The sequence below is a fragment of the Pantherophis guttatus genome, chromosome 5 (genome assembly GCF_059756535.1).
Source record: "Pantherophis guttatus breed Tessera chromosome 5, ASM5975653v1, whole genome shotgun sequence".
Taxonomy (NCBI): Eukaryota; Metazoa; Chordata; class Lepidosauria; order Squamata; family Colubridae; genus Pantherophis; species Pantherophis guttatus.
The window spans coordinates 50818528-50839733 of record NC_142067.1 but is presented as its reverse complement, the minus strand read 5'-3'; the positions used below and the strand labels follow the sequence as shown (position 1 = coordinate 50839733).

The following is a 21206-nucleotide window of genomic DNA, read 5'->3' as shown; positions in this document are numbered from 1 at the left end:
AAATGAAGAGAGTAAATAGTTTCTAATAGCATTTTCTTCTCAATTTGTGCCCTAAAACCTATTGGTTTACAATATCTTTGCTATACTGCCAAGTCATAAAAGCCTATAGTCCAACATATCTGTAGAATGCCCCTATATTCCTGTTTTCTCAGTCTCCAGAGATACTTCAGAGAGTCCAACAATTTGGTTATATCCAAAGAATTATTTTTTTCAAAAGCAGAGTAGCTACTTTTGAAAATCTTTTCAATGTTTTATGTGATATTGAGGCTATTGCTTAGCAAAAGCAACAAAACCGAGGACTTCTGGTTTGGCGTCGCGGCAAGACAGTCGGGGAAATAGCAGGCTCTGATGCACCCCACGAAAACCCCGGCTGCCGAACCATCGCCGATGGGTCTTCGGACCGGAACCATCCTGCAGGGACAGGGGAAAAGGAGGGGCACCTCGGACGACCAAGAGGAACAGGCAAGTTCCTCAGAGGTCAGAGGGAACCCTCTGTGAGTTGGCGGCGGGGGGGTGGCAGCCGGGCAAGAAATATGCTGGAGGAATGTGGATAGAAACGGAGCTCTTTGAAGCCGGGTGAGTGACAACCAACCCAGGCTAGAACAATGCCTAGATTTTTTTACTTTATTCATAAAGTAAATTTATACAAAAGGGAGACAAATGAAAATTAATGTAAGTACAAATTGTTAATATACTGGAGTATTTGGGGAAGAACAACCAAATCCCTGCAGTGCTTATGTTTTTGGATGCAGAGAAAGCGTTTGATCGATTGAATTGGCAGTTTTTAGTGAAAGTAGCACAAAAGATGCAGTTGGGAGAGCATTTCATACAATCTATTAAGGCAATATACCAGAAACAAACAGCACAAATAATAGTTAATGGTAGTCTCACAGAAACTTTTAAAATTGAGAAAGGAACAAGACAGGGATGTCCCTTGTCTCCACTATTGTTTATTTTAACTTTGGAAGTAACTGCTGAATAAAATACGGGACTCGGATAACATACAGGGTATTAACATCAGGCAACAAGATTATATATTACGAGCATTTGCAGATGATTTGGTTGTAACTTTAACCCAACCAGTAAATTCAGTTACAGGCTTGATGGATATAATTAGGCAATATGGTCAAGTGTCAGGGTTTAAAATAAATATAGGGAAAACAAAGATGATAGTTAAGAATATGAATATAAATCAAAAAGAAGAATTGGAAAGAGTAACAGGATGCGAGATAGTGAAAAAGGTTAAGTACTTAGGAATCTTTATTACAACATCAAATGGGAAATTATACAAGTATAATTATGAATTGTTATGGCATAAAATACAGACAGAGATGGATAAATGGAAAAAATTACAACTGTCTTTGTTGGGAAGAATAGCAGCAGTTAAAATGAATGTTCTGCCCAAGTTTCTATTTCTCTTTCAAATGATACCAATACTTAAAAAGGATGCAAATTTGTACGGCTATAGAGACTAAATTGATTCTGAACTTAATAACTGCAGCAAGACTCTTGGTGGCGCAGTGCTGGAAGAAGGAAGATTTACCTACTATACAAGAATGCACATTAAAAGTAGTAAATTTAGCAGAAATGGCGAAAATTTCAGCATATCTAAAGGACCATTCAAATGAGAAATATATGTTAGAATGGAGAAGATGGATTGATTATATTCAAGGCAAATATCGGACTAAAAAATTTCAAATAGTTTATGAATGATCAAAGAGATCTTATAAAGTACTTAAATTTAGTTTAGTAAAAGGGGAGTTAAAAGTTCAAGAGGGGGATAGGAGGCTATAGATAATTAGCTTATGTTAGCTTATGATTGTCAAATGTTATACCCTGTATTTTGCTCTGGGAAGTGGGGGGGGGGGGAGGGAGAGGAAAGGGAGGGGTGGAAGGGGAGGAGGGAGGGGGAAGGGGAAATGTCTGTAAAACTTTTTAAAACTTTTCAATAAAAAAAATAAAACAATGTACAGGTGGATTGTAGTAATAAAGAGGAGGTTTTTACAGAAATTAAAAATGTTAACAGGAATTTATAAACATATTTAAAGGTATGTTTGAAGCAAGAATTATGTGTTAATGTTAAATTGGTATGAAATAGGATAAAGATAAATACGGTTAATTTAAAATGTTAATAGGAATTTATAAATATATTTCAAGGTATATTTTAAGCAAGAACCAAGTCTCAATGTTTGTTTTGTTTTGTTTTTTGTTTTTATTAAATTTATATACAGCCCTACTCCCAAAGGACTCAGGGCGGTGAACAGGCACAAAATAAAATACATAGATGTAAATGTTAAATTGTTATGAAAATGGATAAGGATAAATATGATTAACTGAAAATAAGCAATGTATAGATGGATGGAAACAACAAAGAAAGGATTAAGTAGGGATAGTTAAACCAACTATGATTATGATGTGTTTAACAGCCAAATAAAATGGATAATATGCTATGTAACAGCCAAAACATAAAAGGATATGCTGTGTAACGGCCCAAAAAAAATGAGCATGCTGTGTCTCAACAGCCAAACAAAAATGGTTATGCTGTGTAACAGCCAAAATAAAAATGGATATGCTGTATAACAGCCCAAAAACAAAAATGAGTATGCTGTATTTAACAGCCAGGAAATAAAAATGATTGGTTTAACAACAAAGATGAAGATAAAGATGTTGGGTTTTATAGCAAAATAAAATGAGGTGGGATAGCCAAATAAGGAGGAGTATGTTGAGATTAATAGTTAAAATGAAATGAATAAGTTAGATTTAATAACAGAAATAAAGACTATAAATGTTGAGTTCATTAGTAAAAATAAAATGATTATGTTGGAATTAATTACTTTATGAATGTTTATAATTGTGATGATTTATATTGTTAAAATATATCCATCTAAGCAAATGAAAGAGAAAAATGGAATTATAATTGGTTAGGATTTAAGATTTAAGGAACGGGTTTTTGGGGATAATGGCATAGTTAAATAGATAAAATTCAGGGAAATAACTGAGTAAAATATTAAATTGTATTAATTGAAAATTAAGATTTGTTAGTGATTTGTATTAATTTGTGACCGGATCAAAAGCTTTGTTTTGAAAAAATGTGTTTTATGTTTGTTTTTAAAAAATAATAAAAAACTTAAAAAAAAAAGAAAAGCAACAAAACCTAGAATTACGACGTGAGGAAATCTAGAGATCTGATTAGCTTAAGATAATCAAATACAGGTAATGGTCATTTACCAATTGCCTCATTCAATGACTTTTTCAAGTTACCACAGTGCTGTTCCCATCATGTGATCACCATTACAATCAGTACTCATTACCTGTTGTTTTTCTTGCCTTCCCCTTGAAGAACAGAGAGGCATACAATGGAGAATAAACCTAGCTAGCTCATGGCTGCCAATGCTAGTGCACTGCTTTTGATGTGTGCCCCGCATTTTGTATGCCTCTCTCATAATCCCTTTCACACTGGAAGGGCAGGGAAGTGATTAGGAAGCCAACAAAAGCTGAAGGTGTGAAACTGATTAGTCTTGTCAGTTTCAGTCTCAACATCCCTGGGGTGAACATTCCAAAAGGCAGTGGAATGTGAAAAGGAAGCATAGTCATAGTCATAGATTTCCTACTTAGTAACCACTTTGCTTAGTGACAGACTTGCCAGTGCCAACTGCGGGGCTAAAAGTCTACTTGTATACAAGCTTCATTTGCCATTTAATCAAATGAAACAAACAAAAAACATATGTAACAACAATTGACAAACTTCATACTGTAGATCAATTAACTTCGCAACTTTATGTCTTCCTTGCAGACATTAAGTTGAAGGGAAGAATTCAAAATTTGCAAGTATACCAATACGTAACATAAATGCCAAAATCAAATCAGATAATTTACAGACAGGTGTATATGGAAGCTGAACGTAACGAAGTATTGCTGGGAGAGAAGTCTAACCCTAAATTATGCTAGCTGAATATTAAGTAATAGAACTTTTTACATTATTATACTACTATTTAAATGAATATCAATTTTTAAAACAACTCTCATTCAAGGAAAGACAGGTTTACTTCATCCACAAAAATGGAAGATTCCACTTAAAAATATGCAAATGGTGGTAAGATAGGTCTGACTTACCTTTAACCTCTTTTTTCAACTGTTCATTTTCTTTGTCAGAATTATTCAGTGCCTTAAAAATTGCAGCACTTGTTCTCTAGAAATAAATATAATGAAGTATTTTAGTTCAACAATTGTATTTGTCGAAGAGAAATACTATTCATAGGTAAGTTTACTGATCAATAGAAAATATTAGCTTTAGTATTAGCGCGCATCTGCAACTCTGTAAAATAAACAAAAATGGTATTCCACATTTTCTACTTTGTACTTGTAACAAGTTTGAAGGGTTCTCCAATTCTCTGAGGAAGATTTAAAGGAGCTGGATGGGGAATGAAAATGAGATAGGTTGAATAAAAAGTCATCAAAATAATTTCTCATATTTTTGTACAAACCAGATTTTGGTGGATTAAATAACTTTCTTATGGTTAGAGGCCCATTGGTTTATGGTAGTCCTTGGGAATGATCAAGGGAATATTCCATTAAATTTAGAGTAAATTTTGTACATAAAAGTTCAATAGGCATTTTTCTTCATTAGAATGACAAAAATTGTGCACGTTTCGTTATCATGAATCATAGATCTACTGTCCACTAAATATGTACAAGATTGAAGCCCAGCTCATATCCATTTTTTAAAGAAGACTTCAGTTATTTAATATATAGATTTTGTCAGCTGATTTTCAGAAATAATTGATAGTTTCATTCTCATTAATATTTTTTGTAAATAAAGAAGAATGTGTCTTTCAGGATAAAATTACAATAATGATTCATCATGAAATATTTACTTGGATTTCTTCAGTCCTCATCCCATCCAATAGATATCTAAGCAACTCTTGGCTGTCCTGCTGCTGATATCCTTTGAATCGTGTTGCTCTATTGTAAAATATGCAGAGATACAGATTAAGGAAAGTGCAAATCGCACATGAACTTCATATTTCCAGACAGTGGAGGGCAGGATTGTAAATCAGAAGGTGTTATAATATTGTTGAAATTATTGAACAGATTATTTCATTGTACTATTCCTGATATAATCTGACAGTCAGAAAAATGTTGCTTAGAGATTCACATTATAATTTTATGCATATCTTTCTAAAATGCTGCATTAATTCCTTATTAAATGCATACAATACTAAAGCCTTTATATAAGTAAATTGTCATCTTGAAATTGTCTGAAAAAGGTGTGCATAGACATACACATATATAAACTGATAACTTCACTTTAATATTTAGCTGATCAGTTAAAGTTATAACAATTTAAATAAATTAGCATATAATCAATATAATACAATTATGACTAAGACATTGAGTATAATGTAAACTATAATAAATTCTACATACAGATATCTCTCTTAAATGGACATGCTGGCTTAGTATGTAATATTCTTCCAAAATTTAAGGTCCCAGTTCATTCTTACGATTGGATAAGAAGCTGATGTTGAATTAGATTAAAGTATTGGTTTAAGCCAATTGTAAAATATATATATATATTTAAAAAAAATAAAACAATCTGATAACTTTTGATCTGATCCAAATCTTTCTCTCTAGTTTGGATCTGCTCTAACAAATGATAAATATATAAATGTATAAGTATATAAATAAAAAAATGTAAATACTAGTTTTGTATTCTGATCAGTTTAAAATTAAATAGATCCAAAATGACAGAAAATGTATTTGCTTAAACAGTACTTTTACAATTTTATAAATAAAGTACTCACTTTTTACAAATCTGAGAGAAAAGTTCTCTAGGGGTCACAGATCCTTTTTTTGTCTCTTGCATTTCTGCAAGAAACTGGCACATTGCTAGGGTTAAAGGTCTTGGAGGATCAAGTATTACTACCAAAGGTTCCTAAAGACAATATAAAGAGACTATTATAAATTCATGCATATTTTATGCATTCATTTATGCTGCTTTTGTTTGGGGTTTATATATTTATATTTAGGGTTTGGTGCAGGGGTGAAATCCAGCAGGTTCTGGAGAACCAATAGCGGAAATTTTGAGTAGTTCGGAGAACCGGAAAATGCCACCTCTGGCTGGCCCCAGAGTGGGGTAGGAATGGAGATTTTGCAATATCCTTCCCCAGGAGTGGGGAGCGAATGGGGATATTGCAGTATCCTTCCCCTGGAGTGGGATGGGAATGGAGATTTTGCAATATCCTTCCCCTTTCATGCCCACCAAGCCACGCCCACCAAGCCAGGCCCACAGAATTGGTAGTAAAAAAATTTGGATTTCACCACTGGTTTGGTGTCATCTGCATGCTGATGATACCTAGTTATATCTTCTGACCCTGGTCTAACCAATTAAGGCTGTCAAGTTTGTCTGTGTGGATTTGGACAGGGAATCACTGTCTCCAACTGAGTCCTAACAAGACTGGGTGGGTCTGGGTATTTGGGCCACCTAGATCTGGGAATATCCACCTTTGATGTTGGATGGGGTAGCACTTCTGTCTTCAAAGTTGGTATGTAATCTGGGGTTTTTTCCTGGATTTGCAGAGCAGGTGGCAACTGTGGGCAGGAAGGGCTTTGCACAACATTAGGTATACCAGTTGCACCGTTTCCAAAATTAGAGAGCCTTCAAACATGACTCATGTCACCTCTCAGCTTGACTACATCAATATGCTCAACATGGAATTGTCCTTGACTACCACCACAAATTTCAACTGGTCTAGAATTCAGTAGTGTGAGCAGTGATGGACGTGCTTTGGTATGCCCATGTAACATCTCTGCTTTCTGAGCTACAGAACTTGACAGTTTGCTTCTGGGTGCAATTCAAAATGCTAGCTGTTATCTATAAACAGTGTACATGGTATAGGGCCTGATTATTTGAGAGATTCCTATCTCCCATAGTGTCTGCTTGGCCATTTCAATATTGCAGCGTTGACTTTCTTGAGGTTCCTTTGATTAAACAATGTCATCTATTGATCTTCTGGAAGTGCACCTTCACTGTAGCAGCAAAGAATGAGGTTTTCTGAGAGCTAGATGCCCCCCGCCCCTACAGTTCAGAACAGTGAAGACCTGGCTTTTAACCTAAGGCCTTTGGTGAGGGAGAGTGAGAACGCTTGCTTCATTCCATCTGATGTGTCCATTTACCATACTTTGCTAATTTTGTCGTAATTCCTTTGATTTTTGTGAGCCTCCCAAAGTTATTGGAAATTGTGTGGGTATAAGTTCGATAAATTATTATTGTTTCTTCTGATGTGAGCTGAATAAGCCAATCTGAGTCTCCGAAGCAAAAGAGGCATACATTTTTGTAGGAATAATGGGCTGAACACCAAAAAGGATTAAGAAAAACTCCAAGATCTTTCTTCATTTACACAGGATTCTCTTGATGATTATCGAGTACCTTAATGTTTAAGTTAACTCAGTTTAACTTAACTTTCTGGTACAATTTAAAGTACTGTAGTGGCTTGATATTACAACTTTGTGTCAGAAAAAATAAAGCATATGCAGTTACATGTGTTACAGCCCTGTACCATTTCTCTTCCCACCGCTAAGAATTTAATGTTTTTGACAGGCAAAGAGATAAATTATAGTTAACTTTGCCTAAAAAGGAAAAGCCAGTTTCAAAAAGCCAACTTCAGGGCCCTTGACTTAAGCATAATAAAAAGATCCTGTTATTCAACATTTTTAGTCTCTCCTCAGCCATTTCAATGAATGAATGAGAGGCATAAGTCTTTGTGCAAATAAACAATGCAATTTAGTAGGGTGCTTGAGTAAGATCAAAAAATAAACACCTTGATTATTTTCTGTCTTTAAAAACTATCTATGAAATAACAGCATCATTTGCTTAGTGAATTTAAATATATCCATACCGTTATTGAGAATTCTGGTGGTTTAAGTGTAATTGTTGAATCAGGCATTTTTACTTCTTTCAGCAACTCTCTCAGAACTGATGTTTGTGATAGATTCTATGAGAAAAGAGTGAATTGTTTGCAAATTGAAAAACTCAAGAGATATATATCTTTTATATATGTTCAAAAGGTTATGACACTATAATTTATTATATAAATTTAATAGAATTGGCTGTAAAACTGTCTTGCTCACCATAATTTTTCCACATTGCTTTTACAAGATTCTACTGATAGTTCTTGACTTATGACTCTCAAGGGTTGCTTTATGACTATTGAAAATTACAGCGACCACAGAATAGATGCTTTATGGTAAATATCATAAATATCCTAAGCATTACTGCATGTTAATTGGATCAGCTTTATGACCACTCACTGTGTTCTGTGGACACATGGCTGCAATTTCCCCCGTTTTTAGCTGGCTTCCAGCAAAAAAACTTACCCACTGAATGGGGTGGCTTAATGTCCATGGTGTTCACTTAATGAACCCCAGCAAAAAAAAAAAAAAGCTGGAAAATTAATTCCGGATATAGGGGTGCCTTAACTTACAACCATAACAACTTATGACTAGATTTTAGTGTAATGTAATTTAATAGCATTTAAATAAAATTTGAATAAAATTTTGTGACAAGACTTAATGAGACATACAAATTATCAGGTTTTATATATAAAATAGAATACACATTTAAAATAGAATTAAATGAAAGATGACCCAGTAAACATTACATGTTGTTTCTCAAACTTCTATAAATTTATGAACACCCACCATTTTTAACACACACAAATAAAGCTCTCCTAAGTGCTGATATTAAAAGGGCTCCCAAAATTAAAGAATCTGAAATGCAATTTCATAAGATAAGGATTTCCACATCAAAATTAGTAAAAAACAAAGCTAGTAAGTAGCAATACCTTACGATTGTGTTTTTTCCAGTACAATTGTAAGGTAAGACACAATAAAGTTCTGAGAAGTTGATTAATTTATATCACACCTGCAAAACCGCATTAAAAAAACATGTATTTCCTAGGTTGCTAAGACCTTTCACCGTCATTTCTGAATTGCCATTTAATTGATTTTTATTGTCTTTGAACAAGATTTCCTTCTTCTCCTTCTCTTCCTCATTTTTGTGGTCTTTAATTTTTTTGTTTTCCAAAGGTTTTTCTTCATTTTTAGTAGCTAAAAAATATTTTTTTAAAAATACAATAAATAAAAAGCAATAAAAATTGTTCAGCATCTCAAGGATAAAGTAGAGCGATTGCAAATGTTATTTAAAGCAAAAACAAGTACTATAAAACATATAATTTCACCGAGTTACCCTTCAAACAATTGATTTATTGGTAAAATAGGCTAGGTAGTTGGATTCATATATAGCTAATCAAAGCTGATACATTTAACTTTCAGCTGTATAGCTAACACAGAAAAAACAGGCTCTTTAAATAAGTCCATCAAGTTTCAATTAGCAGTACCATCCTAAGAAATTTTAGTCATTTAAAAATCTTTAGTATATTACTGTAATACTGTATGCATTTATACTACAGATTTTGCCCTATTGCATTATGAATAAGTGATAGTAAAGATGGACATTTCCTGCATGCTAGTAAAAACTGACTAGTAAAAATCTGATCTCCCAATGATGCCATTTAAAAAGAATGTACCGTATTTTCCGGCGTATAAGACTACTGGGCGTATAAGACGACCCCCTACTTTTCCTGTTAAAATATAGGGCTATACTCGCCGTATAAAACTACCCCTCTTCCAACGCACACCAAACTCTTTATTAACAACAAACTAACTTTTAATAAGGCACACAATTGACAACAGGTGGCCGACTGACAGCTGCTTAAATAGCAGCCTGTCAGGCGGAGGAAAACCAATAGGAGAACTGTGTTTTTTCCCGCAAAGAGCCTGCTTGCGTCTTAGCCAATTAGAGTAGGGCGGCAACAGTGATGACTGTGGGTAGGACGTAACCCTGAGGACTTAACAGAACCGGTACAGATACCTACGAGCCAGGCTGCCCACCTGTCAAGGTAACGGGCCACATGTATCAGCAAGAGGGCTATTTCGTACCGGGTTTTTTCCTGTCACCTGTCCTGTCACCCATGCAGCCTTGACGAGATCGGCACAGCTTCCCCTCAATGTTGTCGGCACTCCCGTAGCGTCATCGGTCAGTGCCAGCAACTCAGATTCGGGAAGCTGTGCTGATCTCGTCAAGGCTGCATGCCGCTCAATGCTGGACCCAGCTGGTTGCTGTGCGGAGCTTCCCCCACCGTCCCAGGCATCCAAGTGGATATTACCGACGCTCCGACTTCCCCAGAACCCCAGTGATGGCGAGCCCCAGCTGTCTGGGGAAGTCGGACAGTGGGGGAAGCTCCACGCAGCAACCAGCTGGGTCCAGCATTGAGCGGCATGCAGCCTTGACAAGATCGGCACAGCTTCCCCTCAATGTTTTCGGCGCTCCCGTAGCGTCATCGGTCAGCGCTGGCAACTCAGATTCGGGTTAGAAATCTCTAGCAATGACTAGAGATGGTAGTAGCCGCTCTTACCGCTTCCGTCAGTCTGTCAAGGTAGATATTGTAGGCTTATACCCGGCGTATAAGACAACCCCCGAATTTTGAGAAGATTTTCCTGTGTTAAAAAGTCGTCTTATACGCCGGAAAATACGGTATGTCAAACATTTATAGCCTGTCCCATTGTTTTAAAAATCTGGGTCAGAGAATGAAATGTGAAAGAAGAGAATTGTACTATTTACAGTAATTATTTGTCAAATTTATATGACTGCGTATCACACACAAATGACTATGGATGGTGTAGAATAAAACCAGCAATTGAAACACTCTACAAAACATAAACATAGATTAAAACAAGACCATGAGAGGGAAAATAATACACATAAGCCAATATTACAAGAGACACAATTTGTGTAGTGATATAGGCACAAGGCTAGAAACTGGAAGACTGTGAGTTCTAATGATGCTTTTGGCAAGAAGCTATTTGGGTGACCTGGAGCTAGTCACTCTTGCTCAGCCCCAAGAAAGGAAGCAATGCCAAAATCTTGCCAAGAAAACTGCACAGACCTGTCCAGGAAATTGCTTGGAGTCAACAGTATTTCAAAGGCACAAAAAACAAAAACAAATTTGTCTTGAGTCAATCAATATAATTTATGAAGGCAAGAAATGTATGGGGCTTTCAAATGTAGAATATATAGAATAAGGGATATTAGTACTTAAAATTCAATTTCAACCTAAGATTAGTTGCTACAAATTTAAATACAAGTATTAGTTCAAATTTTCACTAATTCCTTTCCCTCCAGTCACTGAAGACTACAGTATTCCTAATTTGTTTTAACATGTTAAAAATAGTTACATTTTTAAAATGTACTTTTTAAAAACAGTTGGTTATGCATTAAAATTTTTAGTACTCCCAATATCACTTAATGTAAGTGAATTATCATGTCTTATCAAGTTTGTGTTGACTCTTGATGATGACAGTTTCCCTTGAAAATAATGCAACTAGTACACCTTAAAAGGAGCTGACCTGTATTTGGAATGTTCACACAAGTTTGTTTTCTAATAAAATCCACAAGCTGGCCCAGTCGATTAGATGAATTATATTCTATTTCATCATCACATAAGTAGCACCTAGTTTGATTAAAGAATCCAGAAATGCACAATTAATAATTTGGTTTACATCAAACTAGAACAGTATGTGGTAGAACATAATTCACACATTTTTGAAATGCAAATATATTACTTTAACAGTCCTTACAAAAATACCTCATTCCAATTTGTGCTAAACATTTACCATTAGTCTAGTGGTTAAGGCACCAGGCTAGAAAGCAAGAAACTGTGAGTTCAAGTCCTGCCTTAATCATGAAAGACAGCTGGGTGATTTTAGGCCAGTCACTCTCTCTCACCCTAAGCCATCTCACAGGGTTATTGTTGTGAAAACAGGAGTTGAAAACAGGAATAGGAAGGTATAGTGGACATATTTGCTGTTTTGAGTTATTTGCAAAAATAGTAAAGGTGGGATACAAATAAATAATAAAAAAAATTTATATTGATAAAACTTACCAGACACACCAGTTTTCCACATTAAGAACCAAACAGTGAGGTTCTGATCTTGGTGTTTCATAATGTTTTAAGGCATGTTGCTCTTGACAATTTCTGCCACAACCCTGTAATGTAACATCACAAGTATGGAACTTTAACATTCACATACAATGTAAGGTATTTTGTTAAGGTGAAACAAAAATTGTTTTAGTTTACAGTTAAAAATGACTTCTGCAATTTAAGTACATCGTTATTATTTACATGAAGTCCTTGATAGATTCAAAATTAATTAAATAAAAGCCTGTATGACAAATTTGGGCAACCTGCCAGTTTGTTCAGTGTTCTGTTAATCCTGAATGAGGACAATCCTAGCTGAATGAGGACAATTCCACAACAATAACTTGTGATTGCAATTCTATCAACTTTCTCCAAGCAGTTGCTTGAGCATTTGAAAATGCCTCTAGAACATCTTGGTCCATGGTGTGAGGTTGGCCCCAACCCTCCTGACCGTCTATAAAAACCTAAAGACCTGGCTCTGTCAGCTAGCTTGTGGCACCAATGGGGAACATCACAGCGGAGGTGGTTGATTAACAGACTAACAACAAATTCCACCTTCTCCACATCTTGCCTCCTCCCCATCTTTAATTAGACTGTAATGTTTGGCTTGTTTATGTAATGTTTTGTGTGTGTGTGTGTGTGTGTGTGTGTGTGTGTGTGTGTGTGTGTATGTATGATTGTAAGTCACTCAGAGTTTTCCTATGGTAAGATGAGGCGCTGGTAAATTTCATAAATATATGGCAACTCACTCTTGCAAAGTAGAGAAAGGATGCACACTTACAACAAGATTTTCAAGCTAGCAATTTCAACAGTGAAAAATAGAAGTTACATAGAATTACTGAATTTGAAGCAAAAAGATCTGGAAGGCCACGAACAATGTTAGAATTTCTCAAAATGTAAGTGTTGCAAACAGAAGCTAAGATTATTGCTTAGATAGTACAAGTTAGATACTTTAGTAAGATGGTAATTTTATTGAATAATTTGAAATCAACCATGAAGTATTTATAAGAAATACATTTTTAAAAGGGGAAGGGGGTTCTAGAATGGCCATCAGAGTCTGCAGATTTTAAAATGATTGGCCATTTGGGGGGGATACTCATATACTGTATGCAATTTCAAAAGAAAGCCTAATATTATTTTTGAGCTAGAAGCAAAAGATTTGGACAGATATGGGAAACATTCAGAAATAATTGTATCTGCCCTAAGAGGTGTCATAAAGTATTGGCTGAAAGTCAGTCCAAAATTATGCATTTGTTTATTTACTCTTTTCTTGTTTTGAATCCGGAAATAATTGTGCGTTCAAATTTATAGAAAGAAGGTATGCTTAAATTTTCTACCACGTAGAGAATGTGTTGTGATGCTCGGATGGGTTTGTGTGACACAAAATTTTTTGGCTCTATTATTTTCCTCAGCAGGGATAAAATGAAATCCTAATTTAAAACATCTGCAATATATTTTCCATTGTCAGTAATAGTAACTGGGACATACCCTATGGCCACATTTTAAACATAACCATATTGATGGTTTGTCTTCTGCACTCCTATCAGATTTTTCATCTGTTTTATTGTCATCTATCTGGCAATCCTGGCAGGAATTCAAATCCACAGTCTGCAACACTTTTTTCAGAAGACCTTGTTCCAATCCTTTGCGAAGGTGCTTGCATGTTGGTCCTGTGAGAAATTTTACCCAGAATAAGAATCAACATTAAAGGGGCTTTAAATATATATTATTTAGAGTCCATAAGATATGGCCAAAGATCAGTTGGCTGTCAGTACCAAACGTCTGAGAAACTGACTACCCTATACATATACACATATACATATACACATATACATACAGAAAAGAAAAAGTAACAAATCCCCTTCAGAAATCTGATCCATTCATTTTGTGATGTGTTTGTCAATGGCTCTTAGCTATAGCACTTATTTGAAAAGTAGTTCCTGGATTTTAATTTGATGCGAATTACCTGAAAACTAGATTACTGAAACATATGGGTTTATGCCTTAAATATGGACTAAGATAAACATGTTTACCCATAAATATTGTTTTACTCTATATTAGTTGAACTTTAGTTGGATAAACATCTTCAAGGCCACATTAAGCATTTTGCTAAGGAGTAAAATCTTACTGTCTCCATAGCAGTGCAACTTAAATGAATTATCTGTATATGTTATGCATACCCAGTACATCTGGTGAGACATCTGCAGGAATATTTTTTCCTTTTGTTCGCTTCTTTCCCATTATAGCAATACAGGCTTTAATTTCACATCAAACTATAAAAGAAAACAAATTATTTTCCAATAAAATTTTAAAACCTGTAAATAGCAACTAATTTATTATATACAAGAAAGGATGAAATTTACATTTCTGCTTCCTTTCTATTGTACTTTTCAATGGAACTAAACATTTTAAATATATCTGATCAAAGCAAATTGTGACAAACTGTTTTGGAAAATATTCTATTATTTTAATACAGATTCATGGATGTCTCCATAGTAGCTTTTAAATACTTATCTTTGTGATTAAGCAAAGGGAATTTTAAATTCAGCAATAGAGTTTAAAGAAAAGCATAATTTTGTGTATATTGAATGGGATCAAGCCACAATCTCAAAATATCTAATTCAGAGCTAAAGATTGTTTAACACTGGGAAAATTAATAAACCTTATCAATGTATCTATGAAGAGATACACAAATACATTTGCAAATGTAATTGTACTTCAATAGTGATCATTCAAGGACAATAACTCCATCCTGTCCTACTTTACGGAATTGTTTTATGAATTTCTTTTTTTCCAGGGAAGTTCTTTGAATGTTTTTTATTCATGTTTTCATAACAAACATGTGGAACAGCCTAGAAAATAAAATGGCTTCTTTTACTAGTGAATTTTAGTTTTGTTTCTCGTATTTGACTAATATGAAGATATGAGTCAAAAGCATTTGACTTAAAACACTTTAAAGTGAAAACATAACATTAAGCACAGCAGTTTGGATATCTGTTTACATACTTTATTTTCCTTATACTTGCAAAATGGAAAGATAAAAAAAACCAAACCCCAAATCCATTCTTCTTAAACAGGAGCAATAACTCTTTAAATGGCCTAATTTTCTATGCTTTCAGGAGCAACCTGGAACATTCAATTAATTGCTCCATGCCAGGAAAAAGCTAGCATTTGCCTGTTCAGCAATAATTAAACAGAGCAAGAATTAGTTGCTAATAATTTAAAGGGTACGTCCAACCAAGCTCTGTTCTTGGATTGACAAGCAAATTTACTGAACTGCTGCACTTTCAAATATAATGTCCAATTTCCTGGCGGACGTGGGAGTTGGTTGGCAACTTCAGCCTACACCTGCCTCAGTCACAGGGAGGAGACAGAGAAACAGCTGGAAATGCCAAACGCCAGCACGAATTCTGGCAGGGAAACAGGAATGGCACCAGAAACGCGACCGGCTTCAGCCATTTCTGCCCGAACGCGCCGCGTAGTGCCATGTGAAGCAATCCAGCCGGCCTTTGATTGGCCACTTCAACTTTTTCGCAGCCCGCCTATTCGGCCTTTATTGACAACAGCCGAAACCAATAGTGAAACATTTCTTACCTTCTACGAATTAGAGACAGAAGTTCAAGGGGCCGCTGAGAAAAAAAAGTTCCACGCAGCGAGCTGGAAAAGATCTGCTGTCACTGCGCCTCGAGAAGAAACCTTCCGAATTTAAATATTTTACGACACATCCCTGCGACGCCAGTGGAGATTTACGACTCTCGGGCAATCCTGTTCAATATTAGTGGCATAGAGCGTTTGTTCCGGAGAGGCTCCTTTACTCGGCAGAAACTTCCGGTCCATTGGCTGTTGGGTAAGAACTCTCTACGAAAATGTAAGGCAAGGCGGCGGTGGCGGCGGAAGTGTGTAGTCAGCGGGGAGTCTTTGCTCTCCAGCTGATGACGCGGCGTAGCAAAAACGGGAACAACGCGACAACAAGCGCAGTGGCTTGCGATTGAGCGGTAGCGTGTGGCGTTTTTCGTTTTCCAGTGGAAGCAAAATAGACTCCCCCATCTCCGTCTTTAATATAAAAAAGGACCAGAATAGTGACATTTCATTAAAACTGGGATTTCTGCATTTTTAGAAAAGCGGTGTGTTCCCATGTAACGTAGCAGACACAATGGTTTGCAAGCAATTTTGTGTTTACATTTGGGCTACGAAGGTAGAAGTTGATAGTTTTTATGTAGGAATTTGGCTTGCAATCCAAATTGGGCTGATTCTCATTCCAACTTTCGATATTAACAATTACTATATTACAGAGCTTTATCGTCAGCCTTACTGCATTTAGGAAATAAGCTCTGCATTGACTTCTTCATCATTTAATGTGTTTTATATTTGTTAGTATATAAAATAATTGTAAAAAGACAAAGGTTAACTTGTAAAAAATATCTCTGCTAGAGTTAATAGTGTTCAGAAAAAGAAAAGTTAAGTATATTTTGGTTTTGCTATTCCTGCTGAGTGCTTCTCTGCTGGAATAGGAAGGGAAAATATATTTTGACCAAGTTGCATTGTGATTTCACATTTTATCTATGACCAGTTCTAAAGTCCAACTTTCAGGAGAACATGTGCTCATATTTAGTCATATTTGTATCAATCATTGACTTTTTTTTCTGCCTCCACTATTAGATGTAATAGGGAAAAAGGTCAACTTTCAAAGCATACTTAAAACATGTTCATGAATTCATGTACTCTAAGCAGTAAGTGAAGCCCAGAATGGGACTCTACATCCCGGTTTGGAACTTAATACTGCTAAAAACAAATGGGCTTCTATATATACACCTAACAATAGTTCTATTTCCTTTTGGGAAAAGCCATTTAATTTTATTAAACATTACAACATTAAATTGTTAAAACAGTAAGATAAAGAAATTAAAAAAAAAGATAAGAAAAAACAGCAATAAAGTAACAGTTCAGTGCAGGGGTGGGTTCTACTTACCTTTACTACTGGTTTGCAACGGGCTCGCGCACTCGCCTTGCTTCTGCGCAGATTGTCAATGATGACATACTGGGTGGTGGGTGGGGCCTCCCACAGGTTTTACTACTGGTTCTTGCCAACCAGTCTGAACCGGCGGCAACCCACCACTGGTTCAGTGGTTCAACACTATTCACTATACTTCTGTCTACCTTTGTAGTAGAATGCTACATAATTTCCCCCCAAAGTCATTATATTATCACCATTCCCTAGATTGAATATGCAATTACTTGTTTGGTCCAGTAGTTAAGGCACCTGGCAAGAAACTATGGCACTCTGACTTGTAGTCCCGCTTTAGGCATGAAAACCAGCTAGGTGACTTTGGGCCAGTCACATATTCTCAGCGCAACCTACCACCCAGAATTATTGTTGGAAAAATAGGAGGAAGGAGAGTTAGTTATATTCGCTGCCTTGAATTATTTCTAAAAATAATAAAGGCGGGATAAAAATAAACAATAATATCAGGACTTATGTAATGTTCTTGTCTACTGTTTTCACAAATGTATAGCATATCCATTTTTTCTATTGATTCATATTCTTGGCTATTTACTTTTCCTCAATCTCAATCTTTAATATGCCAGATTCTCATCGAGTGACCTGATAAGATATTGACTTCTATTACCCATCATGGTTTCAGTCAATCAGGACTTCAGCATATTGTCTTTCAATAAGATAATGAAAATACAGATTTGGTTACCAACCTTAATTGCATTTGCGTCACACATAGCATTCCTTGCTAATGTTACGGATAATGCTAATTAGTTTAATACAGTAGTGAAATTCAAAATTTTTACCTACCGGTTCTGTGGGCGTGGCTTGGTGGGCATGGCAGGGGAAGGATATTACAAAATTTCCATTCCCACCCCACTCTGGGGCCAGCCAGAGGTGGTATTTGCTGGTTCTCCGAACTACTCAAAATTTCTGCTACTGGTTCTCCAGAACCTGTTAGAACATGCTGGATTTCACCCCTGGTTTAATACATTCTTTGGGCAGAATGCCCCAAATGTAGGAAAAGCCCAAACAAATAGAGTCACTATTCTTTGCAAGATGGGAACTCTAATCTAGAGACTATCTTGAAAGCCAACATACTGTTGCTCTCCACCAGTTACAAGGTATGCACATTCAGAACTTGTTTTATACAGTGAATTACATTCTGACATTGCAGTAATAGGAAAACTAAATGTTCATTATTAAGAATAGTGTAAATACTTGTTTGCTAATAGATTGTATCATTATCTTGAAGCTATATAATTACAGTATACATTTAGGAACTGAAAATGTTTGACTCAATAGTTGTTTTTAAGAATTTAAAAGTGTACCCAATAACATTTTCTCCATTTCTTTATAGGAATTACATTAATACATCAAAAATGAGCAATTTGGAAGAAGCTGAACTACAACTTTCTGAATTAGATTTACTTTCTAGTATGTTTCCTAATGAAGATGACTTTAAGGTGACTGATCAGTTGGCTTTAGCAGAACTGAAAGATTATGTTGGAAAATGTACTTTAGAAGTGCCATCTTCGAAAATACAATTCATCTTATATTTAGATGTAGAAACTCCTGATGAAAATAAGGTAATGTATCCTTATATCAAAAGAAAAGTTCACAAATTGATTGCTAGTAGAATTTAAATATTTTTTTAACTTTTAAAAAACTTCTTTCTAGGTACCACTTACTTTGTGCTGTGCTTTCCCATTAAAATATCCAACTATTCTTCCAGAAATCACTATAAGGTACATTTTGATACATACAGGATAAGTAGGCTGAAAGATGAAATGCAGTATAATTTTAATAGGATACTATAATTCTCATATTGGTAAATAGAATGATCTTAGTTACATAATATAATCTCAAGAAGAGAAATATGTTGTTAAATTCATATGATCTGAAAAGTACAATATAAATCTAACAGATTTTCTGGAACTGTAATTCTTAATACTAAACATGAAATGCATTTATTTAATTAATTTGATTTTATTAATAAATATATATGACTTGGACCATTGCAATCTTCAGGACCATTTTCTTCAGCTCACATTATATGATCTATTCAGGAAAGGTTGCATTGGGAACTAACCCTCAGTGCTTAATCACTGAAGTTAAGTTGGTTCCCACCTTTTTATCTTTTGAGAAACAGTTGAAGATTGTGCTCTTGCCCAAGGCTTTAGGAGTATATTTGAAAGATACCATTTTTAAAAAAGAATTTAATATTCATTCTTTAATTGTTAACCTATATAGAGCTGTTCAAGTAAGCAACATAGAAATAATTGTAAATAAATATTGGCATATTACTGAGATATAGGAATGCAAAAGATGGCAAAAACCATACAACATTTGAAGAGTTGAGTAAAGATGCAAAAAGCAGGTATATTATTATTACTATGAATGTGTGTGTGTATGCATATGTGCCGGTATTTTATATCTGAGTTGCCTTATCAGTGAGAGGGGGAGTATATACCATAAGTAAACAAACAAATGTTATGAGATATGCTCCAGTTGATCTTGATTGACCTATTTTGGACCTTTCTGAATTGAGCCATACTTTCACCATTTTTTTTTTGATTAGGCATTTAATATATTCCTTCCTGTTGTCTGAGATACTGTGAAATATAGTTAAGTAAGTTTTTGCATGCATTTGACTTCAGTTGGCAAACTGACTTTTAATTAGTGGGCACCTGTGGGCAATTAGATCATTCTTTACTCTTTGGTTATAACATCTCTTGCTGCATTTATGATTAAATGAACACTTTTAATCTACATCCAATCTGTTACTGTCAATATAAAACAGTTAAGTATAATTGAGAACAAGTCTTTCTTTATATCAAAACAGATTTTTTAATTTTTTTACTTTATCTGTACTCAAAATGATGCCCTTTTTTAGATCTCCATTGTTAAGCCGATCACAGCAAGCTCAGATGAATGCAGATCTCATTACTTACTTGAAGAAACATTGTGCTGGTGATGTTTGCATATTAAATGCAAGAGAATGGGTTAAAGACCATGCTGCCATGTATATAAACAAAGGACCCTTACTGTCTACTGTTGAGAAATCAGATTTTCAGAAATCAGAATGTATTCTCACTAGACTCTGGATTTACAGTCATCATATATATAACAAACAGAAAAGAAAACATATAATTGATTGGTCTAAGGAACTCTCTCTTTCTGGATTCAGCATGCCTGGAAAACCAGGCATCATTTGCGTAGAAGGACCACAAAAGATGTGTGAAGAATTTTGGGCAAGGTAACATTTTTATCAAATTTCTTGTTCTCTAAGTAACAAAGGTATGAGTTTCTAATTTTGCTTGACTGACTCGGAAATATATCTTATATTTGCATTGGAGAGAAGATTCTGTTTAGCAGGGTGGAACATTTCCTTACCAAGAGATTGGATCGGAAAGATATTTTTTCTGTTTAAATTAGTGGAGATATTTACTTTTATTTATTTATTCATTCATTCAATTTGTAAGTTGCCTAACTCAAGGCAATTATAATAATACAGAATACAAAAATAACAGTAAACATGAAATTAATTCTAAAATTCTTGGATGCTTTTCCAAAAGCAGAGATATTGTGGGTTTAAAAGCAGTTATTAAGGAGAGCAGTTTTCAATGTGGGAATGGAATAGAAGACATGTTTCCTTGTGTACATAAAGTTTATGATAGCGGGAATAAAATTTTCTCCTATGAACTGTTGTCCCAGTGAACATTATCTATTGATTTCAATGGAAAATCATTACGGTAAATGTAACCTATACTTCCTGTGCTTCAAGAATTTATAATATTCTCATTGTGTTTAGAATAAGAAGATTATCATGGCAGCGAATTTTAATCCGTCACAGAGAAGACATTTCCATAGAAGGGACTGAAGCTGAAATGGAGAAAGAAAAGAAGTTTTTGATTTTTGAAGAAAAAATATTTGATGCACATGGTGCTAGAGGGAATCACATGGATTTGGGACAATTGTATCATTTTTTAATTGACAAGAGTTGTGGTGAAATATTTCAACTCTATTTTGGAGTTGAAGGACAATAAATTAAGGTGGGAAAAGCATTAAGGATCTAAACTAAGGATGTAGATTTTTTTCTTTTTATTTTATTGAAAGAATAGAATTCTAAAAGTTGTATTTTATACTTGAAAAATAAATCAATGGAATTGAAA

At 34.9% G+C, this 21206-nt stretch overlaps 2 protein-coding genes across 8 annotated transcripts in view; one reads left to right on the top strand and one right to left on the bottom strand.

The window, feature by feature from the left end:
* The window catches only part of USP16 (ubiquitin specific peptidase 16), a 23541-nt gene extending 7661 nt beyond the window's left edge, over window positions 1–15880 (bottom strand). The window contains exons 1-10 of one of the 3 annotated variants that reach the window (XM_034428980.2): window positions 15633–15880; window positions 14219–14311; window positions 13527–13708; window positions 12003–12106; window positions 11467–11570; window positions 8924–9108; window positions 7899–7994; window positions 5805–5935; window positions 4875–4962; window positions 4114–4189 (exon numbers count right to left, since the gene is read on the bottom strand). In XM_034428980.2, the coding sequence (XP_034284871.2) occupies window positions 4114–4189; window positions 4875–4962; window positions 5805–5935; window positions 7899–7994; window positions 8924–9108; window positions 11467–11570; window positions 12003–12106; window positions 13527–13708; window positions 14219–14279 (1027 nt within the window). In that variant the 5' untranslated portion in view covers window positions 14280–14311; window positions 15633–15880. Of the gene's footprint in view, window positions 1–4113; window positions 4190–4874; window positions 4963–5804; window positions 5936–7898; window positions 7995–8923; window positions 9109–11466; window positions 11571–12002; window positions 12107–13526; window positions 13709–14218; window positions 14312–15044; window positions 15506–15632 lie in introns of those variants that run through there. The other 2 variants (XM_087895054.1, XM_060686380.2) reach the window with 2 other exon arrangements.
* RWDD2B (RWD domain containing 2B) lies at window positions 15759–21206 on the top strand. Of its 5 annotated transcripts, none has more exons than XM_034429331.3 (5): window positions 15759–15885; window positions 18392–18620; window positions 18712–18779; window positions 19928–20290; window positions 20846–21206. In XM_034429331.3, exons 2-5 carry the CDS (start codon window positions 18414–18416, stop codon window positions 21078–21080), a joined length of 873 nt encoding a protein of 290 aa, XP_034285222.1. In that variant the 5' UTR covers window positions 15759–15885; window positions 18392–18413; the 3' UTR covers window positions 21081–21206. The 5 variants fall into 5 exon arrangements, with proteins under 5 accessions (XP_034285222.1, XP_034285139.1, XP_034285306.1 ...); XM_034429248.3 differs by lacking the exon at window positions 15759–15885 and adding an exon at window positions 15895–16033; XM_034429415.3 differs by lacking the exon at window positions 15759–15885 and adding an exon at window positions 15945–16162.